This window comes from Rhea americana, unplaced genomic scaffold, assembly GCF_003343005.1.
Source record: "Rhea americana isolate MKP2758 unplaced genomic scaffold, rheAme1 scaffold_29, whole genome shotgun sequence".
NCBI lineage: Eukaryota > Metazoa > Chordata > Aves > Rheiformes > Rheidae > Rhea > Rhea americana.
Genome location: NW_028186412.1, coordinates 5,718,001 through 5,728,276, shown reverse-complemented (window position 1 = coordinate 5,728,276; position 10,276 = coordinate 5,718,001). Strand labels below are relative to the sequence as shown.

Below are 10,276 nucleotides of genomic sequence, written 5' to 3'. Positions count from 1 at the left end.
CTATATGTAAGTGAAGTGGTCTCATACAGAATTCCAACACCTTCTGTGACAATCTGACAGATCCTTGTGTAGTTGGAAAAAAAAAATAGCAATCCGCTCTTTCTTCATTGAGGTTATATATTGTAAAAATGCTGTGAGCATTAATAAAAAATGCTATCAGATTGTATGATGGAGCAGCGAGAACTGAAAAGATGGAAGTCTCGTAGCAGAATTAGGTCTTTTTTTAAGATGAAAATATTTAAATAGGTCATTCAGTAATATAGATGCTTACATAATAGAAGGGAAAACACTCAACTGTCCATTGTTAAATGATGTGCCAAAAAGCACAGTTATACAGATTTCTACTCAGTTTAAGGAATTGTCATTTTGGTACTGTAGGTGTTGACATCTGACACAAGATAATTTTCCAAGCACTAAGAAATTAATCTTGTCCATCAGAAAAAAAAATCTATTCCATAATATTGGTCAAGACATTACAGGCTAAAAAGAACTTTATGCTTGATAGCTGCCCTGCTGTCTATAAAACGAGTTGTAACTGGTGCAGAAGCACAACTAAATTTTAGTAAATGGCTTCACTGCTGCTGTGCCACTTGTCTAGTTTCCAGAACATGAGATTTCCAATTTAGAAGTTCAGTCAATTCTGRTTTTGTAAAAGCAAACATAGAGGGGGTCCAAAACAGGCTTTTGGTAAAAAGATCAGGCTATTAAAAAATGTCTGTGAATCAAATACTTGTTCTGGATGGCCAAGATTTTTCTGCACTTGYAGTGTGAAGAGTACTTTAGGAACAGAGAGGTGACTTAGTAACTAGTGTTCAGGATACTGAATACCAGTCCAGACGTACAGTCAAACTGAACATACACAGTGTCACTGAACACTGGAAACTTTTTTCTTTCACAGTGGTTTGAAAGGCACACAATCTGTCTCTGTTTCTCTCCCTTCTCCACCCTCTCACATTCTTTGTGTATAAGCACATAAGGAGTATGACTGGCACTATTTCAGAGCCTTTTTAATCAAAGAAAAGCAATTTTGAAGAACTGAGAGGGGAAGGCAGATGAAAACACTGTATATATACATTACTGCTTGCAAGAAACATCTTACAAGACTGTTGACATAAACACAGGTTGACTGCAAGCATTTACACTATGCCATAAATTTATCAAGTGGAGAGCAAGTTCTTCACCTAAAAACAGCTTCAGAATTGCTCTACCCAGTGCTACATCACCCTTGAGATGTCAGAGATAGTGTAGCAGGAGAAACAGATAGCTGTCCAGTGGGCTGCCCAGTAAGTGATGAAAATAGAGTGCTCAGTGATGCTACCGAGATCACTTGAGCCCTGACAGAGCAYGTCATGGTCCTGGCAGAAGGCTTGAAATAACCTGCTAGCCTTTTGGACAGTGGTGGAAAARATTTAGCCATACCTCTTGCTCTTTTAGCAATGGACAAGAACAGAGTAGAGGACTGGTTGGGGCTGGACCTGTGCAAATAAGGAGGGGTCTCCTCCTATTAAGGATGTGAAGCCAAGATTCTACCTAGTGTTTGCTTTCAGAAAGAAAACCAAAAGMTTCAGCCCACTGAATAAGGTAAAATTTTGACATCAGCTTTGAGAAAGAACTAGAGTGTCCTTCTGGGTACATTTCAGTCTTCAAAAAACATAGTAAAGATGGCTTAGYGATAAATGTTTGAAGTTTCTCCATCCTCATATAAAGATCTGATGAAGGCCTGAGGCCAAATACCATTGTCCCAAATGTAAAAAAAAATGTGTAATATTAGTGTTAAAATGCATGGAGCTCCTCTGGTAAAGTTCATGATAAAACTATCAAAATGGAGAGAAAAGGCTGAGGGAAGAAACTTGGCTGTGGAGGAAAACAGTTTATGGTCAATTTCTGCAAATTATCAGATGTCTGCAAGAAACAGAGTCAACCACCATGACTTGTTGAGCATGCACATTACAACACAGCTCCATCCTAGAAGCACAGGAAAGATTCAGTGCAACATTGCCTAGGAATCTTTAAAAGAAGAGTTGCAGGACTTTTTCACTACTTGATCYGAAAAGTTCCTTCAAAAGAGGAATCTTTTACAGAGGTTTGCATTTTTTATAATCTTTTCTGCTTTGCATCCAGCATAGGGGGTATTCATTAGCAGTGGAGGCAACCAAATGATAAGCTCAATCTGCTGTCTRTTGTGTGTTGTTTGGCAAATTGGGTGGGGAGAGCAGATGGAGAGGAAGAAGAGCCATGGAGAGTGCAAAGAGGGAACTCTGCAGTGACAGGCATGGCTGTAATCACTGTGCACCACTTTTTTATGGCCACATGTACAGCATATGAGGGGAAGAGGGGAAAAGCAGCTGTGTGTACCCTTACAGATACTACTAGTGTTAATTCCAGCCCAGAATGCCAAAGTACAGGTACATTACAGTGTTGATGCACAGGATAGGTGATGAGAGCGTGTGTTACATGAACACCACATCACATGGACAACAAATACAAGAGAGATTTTGAAAAGTGGAGGGAACAGAATCTAAATCCTTCCTTACAGGAGTTCCCAGCTCTTCATTGTGGTTTTGCTCTTTCACCCTGCCCACTCTTCAACCTACTTGCTGAAATGATCAATTTTATATAAAACTAGTATTTTAGTATCATTTAGTATCATTAAGTGCTAGCACTAGCAAAAATAATTAGTTTCTCCCTGAGTCCAGTTTCAAGCCACCTATACATTCCACAAGACAACACTGTATTGGCTTACATTAAGTTCACAGTGATGAAAGTAGCAGTAAAAATGCTTAATAATAYTGTCATTTACCAGTCACATAACTGAATTGCCCTAAGCAGGTTTTGGAACCACCTGTTTACAAAGGTGTTTTATTGGTCCTTTGTCATTAAAGCATTACCACTCACGCAGGTATGTAATAATAGTATAAGGAGTAACACAGAATGTGTAAGAGCGCACTATGCCCCAAAGAGAGAAAGCTTAACATTTTAGCACATTCAAAAAATGCTCAATAGGAGTAAATACATTTCACATACTCAGCAGTTTCATAGTGATATAGAGTAGTGACCTAATTAATTCAGTTATTTTTGTGATTTTTTAAAGTGTTTTTACCTGGAAGAACCTTGAAAGTTTTCAGGTTCACATGGATGAAGACTYATTTGCATTTTATTTACACAGCACATTTCTCACCAAGTGGCCAGTTTAATGTGATTCCTATTCATGAGACGCTGTTCTTTGCTGATGGAACAGTTCAGGCAGAGTCTGTCAGTCAAACTAGTTTATCTGCCACGTTTAACTTACACATTTCACACCCCTGAGGACATTTGTCCAACAGAAGTTAGACCAGAAACAAATAATTTCCAGTAAAGATGTCTTTCTTCAGAAAATCAGAATCTGTTAAAAATTCTTCCACTTTCTATTGTGTTACAGGCTCATTTTCCTTAGAAATTATCTTTTCTAAATGTAGATCTTTCAAATTACTATGGAGCATTCCAAGAAAAAAAATAATGCTGTAAAGGTAATTTAACCTATCTTCACATCTTTCTAGCTTATAATATAGTAAATATATAAGTAAGTGTCAAATACTGATCCACTCTATCTTCAGTAGTAGCGCATGTAACAAAACCACTGTCCAGAATAAAACAGCACTTCCACTCAGACTTGTATTTCCTGTTCAGACAGACACGAAACTTACTGGAACAAAAATAGAGAGCAGTCTTTGGTACTTAGTATWTTAAAAGCTTGAACTCTAAAGTGCTTTTCATTCGGTCCTTTCCTATTTGTCATTTCTCCCTTTCATAAATGTCATTCAGATTTGACACAGGGAAAGCTTGCTCTGCCTGGTAAGTTTGCTTTTCTAGCAACATGCTCTTGTATGCCTGGATGAGAGTTTTGTCCAGAGAAAAGCCAAGAAGCACATTTGGTTCCAAGGACAAACAAAAATTTATGTCAGCTTCATGAAAATAATACAAAAGACTCATCTTGCTATGTTGACATTAACATATAAAGCAAAGACACAGCATAAAAATTGTAGTTAGACTGTACAAATACAAATCAATGAAATGATAATTAGAACAGAAATTATTCACTTACACTGCTGTAAAAATGCATAAAGTGTAAATTAGGATAATATTACAGTATGCCTTTTTTTTCATATTTTTAAGAATGATTCGGCAAGATTTATTAGTATAACAGCAAGACTATTATTTTAGTAGCTTCTCTTATTATCTGTATTAATTTACTATCTAATTACATYAGGTCTTTTCAGTTCATTGGGGGCAATGTATTCTGTAAAACTATGCAAATAGAAAGCAAATTGTGTTCAAAATACAGCTACAGTGTTTCTGAAAGGTATTTACTCCAGATATAGAAAGACTATTTGCTTCAGAGGTGTTGATCTGGTATGCTAAACTTCACTACATAATCAGTCTATATTATCATGGAATTTTGAGTTAAATGAACTTAAATCATTTTTAATTATTTTATGCTGTTAAAGTAATGTTATGAAAAACATATAGCTCCCATGACTGGAATGCTGTCATGGATGGCTATGTGCTTTTTAGCAGAGACAGGCCGGGAAGGCGAGGTGGTGGAGTTGCTCTTTATGTGAGAGAGCAACTGGAATGGATCAAGCCCTGCCTAGGTAGGGAGGAGGAGGAGGCAGTTGAGAGCTTATGGGTAAAGATCAAAGGGCAGGCTAACATGGGGGACACCTTTGTGGGTGTCTACTACAGGCCACCTGACCAGGAGGAGAAAGTTGATGAGGCCTTCTATAGACAGCTGGAGGTAGCCTCATGATCACAGGCCCTAGTTCTCATGGGGGACTTCAGCCACCTTGACATCTGCTGGAGGGACTACACAGCAAGGCACAAGCAGTCCAGGAGGCTCCTGCAATGCTTTGATGATAACTTCTTGTCGCAAATGGTGGAGGAGCCTATGAGGAAGGGTGTCCTGCTGGACCTTGTCCTTACCAACAGAGAGGGACTGGTTAGAGATGTGAAGGTTGGGGACAGCCTGGGCTGCAGTGACCACGAGATGGTGGAGTTCAGGATCCGGCATGAAAGAAGTAAGGCAACAAGCAGGATTGCAACTCTGGACTTCAGGAGAGCGGACTTTGGGCTCTTCAGAGACCTACTTGGAGGAATCTCATGGGTTAAGGCCMTAGAAGGAAGGGGGGTCCAGGACAGCTGGCTAGTATTCAAACATCACTTCCTCCAGGCTCAAGAGTGGTGCATCCTTATGAGTAAGAAGTGCAGCAAGAGGGGCAGGAGACCTGCATGGGTGAGCAAGGAGCTCCTGGCCAAATTCAGACAGAAGAAGAAAGTCCACAGACTGAGGAAGAGGGGACAGGTTATTTGGGAGAACTATAGGAATGCAGTCAGAGTATGTAGAGATGCTGCGAGGAAGGCCAAGGCCCAGCTGGTACTAAGTCTTGCAAGGGATGTCAAGGACAACAGGAAGGGCTTCTTCAAATACATCAGCAGCAAGAGGAGGACTAGGGAAAATGTGGGCCTGCTACTGAACGGGGCGGAGGCCCTGGTGACAAGGGATACAGAGAAGGCAGAATTTGCTGCCAGTGTCACTCCAGTCTTTAAAAAGGGCAAGAAGGAGGASCCAGGCAACTMTAGGCCGGTCAGCCTYACCTCCATCCCTGGAAAGGTGATGGAACAGCTCATTCTGGATGTCATYTCCAGACATRTGGAGGAAAAGAAGGTGAATCCATGCTGGCTGCTCCTGATCACCAAGGGGAAATCCTGCTTAACCAACCTGATAGCCTTCTAGGATGGAATGACTGGCTGGGTAGATGAGGGGAGAGCAGTGGAYGTTGTGTACCTTGACTTCAGCAAGGCTTTTGACACTGTCTCCCATCACATCCTCCTATATAAGCTCAGGAAGTGTGGGTTAGACGAGTGGACAGTGAGGTGGATTGAGAACTGTCTGAAAGGCAGAGCTCCGAGGGTCGTGGTGTAGAGTCTAACTGGAGGCCTGTGGCTAGTGGCGTCCCCAGGGCTCAATGCTGGGTCCCATCCTGTTCAACTTCTTCATCAATGACCTGGATGAGGGGACAGAGTGCCTCCTCAGCAAGTTTGCTGATGATCCCAAGCTGGGAGGAGTGTCTGACACACTTGAGGGCTGTGCTGCCATTCAGAGACCTGGACAGGGTGGAGAGCTGGGCAGAGAGGAACCTCCTGAGGTTCAACAAGGGCAAGTGCAGAGTCCTGCACCTAGGGAAAAATAGCTGACCTGCTAGAAAGCAGCCCTGTGGAGAAGGACCTGCGAGTGCTGGTGGGTGACAAGTTGATCATGAGGCAGCAATGTGCCCTTGTGGCCAAGAAGGCCAATGGTCTCCTGGGTGCCTTAGGAAGTGTTGCCAGCAGGTGGAGGGAGGTGATCCTGCCCCTCTCCTCAGCCCTGGGGAGGCCTCATCTCGAGTCTTGTGTCCAGTTGTGGGCTCCTGAGTACAAGAGAGACATGGAGCTACTGGAGAGAGTCCAGCGTAGGGCTACGAGGATGATCAGAGGGCTGGAGCATCTGCCCTATGAGGAACGGCTGCGAGAGCTGGGCCTCTTCAGCTTGGGGAAGAGAAGACTGAGGGGGGATCTTATCAATGTGTACAAGTACCTGAAGGGAGGGTGTTAAGGGGATGGGGACAGACTCTTTTCAGTTGTCCCGTGTGACAGGACAAGAGGCAATGGGCAGAAAATGAAGCACAGGAAGTTCCGCCCGACCGTGAGGGGGATTTCTTCCCTGTGAGAGTGATGGAGCCCTGGACCAGGTTGCCCAGAGAGGTTGTGGAGTCTCCTTCTCTGGAGATCTTCAAGGCCCGCCTGGACGCAACCCTGTCTATCATGCTCTAGGTGACCCTGCTTGAGCAGGGAGGTTGKACTAGATGATCTCCAGAGGTGCCTTCCAGCCTTACTGATTCTATGAAAAGAAAGTACCAACATAATTTTGATTACTATGGCAAAAAAATAGCACTCTTATGCTTGGATCAGAGATCCTATCTATGTAAAGAAATGTCCATTTAATTAAGCTAAAACCTGGAGAACCTTCAGTTCATTAAAGGTGGGGCTCTCTTGTTTTCTTTTATATTTTTGTCAAGTATCACTGTAGCATTATTTTTAAAGTAAAACATCCCCTCCTATTTTTGAAATGCACTTTAGCTAGTTATTTCATGACCTGCAGCTTTCAGATCATCCATTCTAAACAGTCATGTTACCATACAAACTCCAGCTATTTAAGAAACAGACAAAAGTAATGAATCAAAGGCTTCAAGAATATTATACATCCACTTTGCCCAAGCAAAGTCATCAGCTTTGCAGGTCACAAGGAACATCAAAGCAGTGGTTGATGTTCTACACTGGACGGTGAACATAACTGTGGAGAAAAAATGTTTACTTCATAACAAGCTATTGAAAAAGAAAATCCATCTAATATTAATTCATGTAAACCTCTATAGTTGCCACTGATGTGATGTTTTAATTAGGAAATAACACTTTGAAATGTAAAGACAGTTGTTGCTTAAAAACWAGTTTCTTATAAGATCCTCCAAGTTATACCCAGGGTTTCCATCCAGGAAAGAGTCGGCTCAGGTTTTTGGGGTCCATGGCCTGCTGTATGAGAAGGTTCACCTGCCCTCCCACACTGAGCACTGTTCCCTCCTCAACACCTTTCAGCTTCTCCTGAAGTCTCATCAGAACACGCTCAGCCACTTTGTTAAAACTCTGGTCATCACTGCTGGAAAARCAAAAGAAAAAAAAATGTGGAGTAGATAGGGATCCTGAACAAAWCTAATAACATTCAGAAGAAAACTGTAAAACAAAGCAATAGTGCAATAACCAGACAATAAGAAAAACAATCTTATACCTGGCTTTTCTGTTACATTCTTGTGGATCAGCATTGAGTGTAGAGCTCATGTCAGCCTCATCTTCTGGTCTCTGCTGCAAATAYAAAGCTTTCAAAGGGTTCATAGTCCAGTCAAAAAGAGGGTCATAGAGCAGCACCTACACAGTAAATAAACATTATTTAATTCAAGCTGTTAATTACAGCTAGTTCAGTGACCTAACAGGAAGAGAAACACTCAGTTAGTGATGCTCATGCTAACCACAATAGTACATTTGGGTGGGGGGGAGTCCAGTCCCATTGGCCTACATTGTTTAGTACATGATCCAAAAATAAAACTTYGTCTGGTCATTTGCAAGTATTTGAGTTCTTCGTATTTGGCTCGATTTTGCCACAGTCATAGCTCAACAATTAAGATGTCATTTTAAAAATACATTTCTAGTCACTAAATATCAYTATTAAGGCAGAGTATAAGCAACTTCTTAAAAATTAGTTTAATTCTCTTCTTTGTGACTTAGACAAAGAGGATTTAATTAAATTGGCACTAATCACTCTGGGAATGTTGCCCTGTAGCTATAAGCTTTTAAGTACCAAAGAGGGAAAACTAGGCACATACTGAAACAAATAGTTTCCATAGAGAATGTAAACTGGTCTTGATTTCATTGAGGACTACATGAGTTAACAAATCTGAACAATACTACTAAACTAAAATGCAACAAAAACTCCCATATAAATATTTGGTATGACAGAGACAAGAAATCAAATACTTTTTTTTTTTTTGCAATTTACTATCAGCATGAAAAAATACTTACCTCTACAATAGTCAGCAAAGCTTCTTGAGAATTTCTCATAACATCCATTGTTTTYTCACAGCATCTAGAAAATAATTAACTGTATTTTTGGATTCTCTTTGGTCAAATAGACTTTTATTTTYATTATTTAAATAATACATGTTTGATTCTTTTAAAGATTATTTCTAGCATATGAGTATCATCTCTGATGTTTCCATTTTAGAAAAAAAAAGGAGAAATTCAGAAATACAATACCAAAAGGAAACTATATACATCATAGATGATCACAGATAATCACAGATTATCATATATAACGTCATGTAATACCATTCAAATTTATCAAACTCTAATTTAAAAACTAAATTATGTTACTCTAACTGACTACTAATGGAAAAATTGTTCCATAACAACTTTTCTGAAGCAGATTATAAAACTTACTTCCAGTCTTATCTTCTTTCTAGCTAATTCTGTTTCAAGCTTCTCCCTTTGTTCTCTCTTTGTTCACCACTAGCAGGCTAATGCTGTGTGTCAAAAACATACAACGCTGATACCTGGAGTAGGCAGCACATACATGGAGTGTTCCCAGCAGAATTACTCTGATAGTTTCTCTCTTTGTGAAATTGAGCAGTTTTCTGGTTTTGTTTGCTTATCATAAAAAAAGAAAATTAACCAAGGAGAGTATTTGGAAAAGCTTCAGGGTGAAGACTCATAGACTGAGACAACATTCAGAGTTTTGACAACAGTACAAAAATTTGACTCAGTTTTCTGGTTCAGTTCCTTGGTTTATGTAGTGCTCCTATGGAAAAGTGATTACCTATTTCATTGTCTGGACTGTTTCTAATAACTGAGTTAGCGCTGATTCTTGAGGTATGCCACAATGGTAATACTGGTTAGCTGGATCAAAACACATATATGCCAGACGTGCTCTGCAACACCAGAGAATCTTGGTAGGGTTCCTTTATGTGAAATCAGCAGATCCAGTAGCTGGAGACATTAAGCTATGGGAGGTAAGTTTCTTACAAAGTAGATAGTAGTTTATTTCTGAAATCTCTCCAATGACTTTAGACAAAGCAGTGGCTATCTGCATTCACTCCCAACTAAACTAAACTTGTTAAAGGAATAAGGAATTTATGAAACAAGAACTCTTCAATGAAAGAGGGATTAAGCCTCCTTATCTACTTCAGAATGAGAACAACCACAACRCAATTACCACAGAGTGGTTACCTGGCTACTTTCACTGCCAATCTTGAGGTAAYTGGTTTATGCACTTAAACTGATACTGTTTGCTACAAATCAGTGTTACAAATCAGAGACAGAATAAAATGATTTGAAGAACCTGAATAGCCAACTTGCTACAATTCTGAAGGAAAACATCCCAACAGTCTAAAYTGAGAGGATGAAATTTAGCTGTGGAACCTTGGCAAGCACAGGACCATCCCTGAATTCCACAACAGGGTGATATAACCTGCTATTTAGTGAAAWATATGAGAAGCTAGGCAACCATAATGAAATTCATAATTAGTTACATAAATAACAGTATATGATGTAGAGGACATATTGAGGAATGGCTGATGAACCAGAGAGACCTTCAGAGAGACCTGGACAGGGTGGAGAGCTGGGCAGAGAGGAACCTCATGAAGTTCAATAAGAGCAA

The 10,276-nt window shown here is 40.3% G+C and overlaps 1 protein-coding gene across 1 annotated transcript in view; it reads right to left on the bottom strand.

Annotated features, from left to right (window-relative positions):
• Positions 1-4,118: 4,118 nt before the first annotated feature.
• The window catches only part of ATM (ATM serine/threonine kinase), an 84,792-nt gene continuing 78,634 nt past the window's right edge, over positions 4,119-10,276 (bottom strand). Inside the window, exons 61-63 of the mRNA XM_085309060.1 lie at positions 8,644-8,707; positions 7,856-7,992; positions 4,119-7,726 (exon numbers count right to left, since the gene is read on the bottom strand). Coding sequence (XP_085165186.1) covers positions 7,543-7,726; positions 7,856-7,992; positions 8,644-8,707 — 385 coding nt within the window. The 3' untranslated portion in view covers positions 4,119-7,542. The remainder of the gene's footprint in view (positions 7,727-7,855; positions 7,993-8,643; positions 8,708-10,276) is intronic.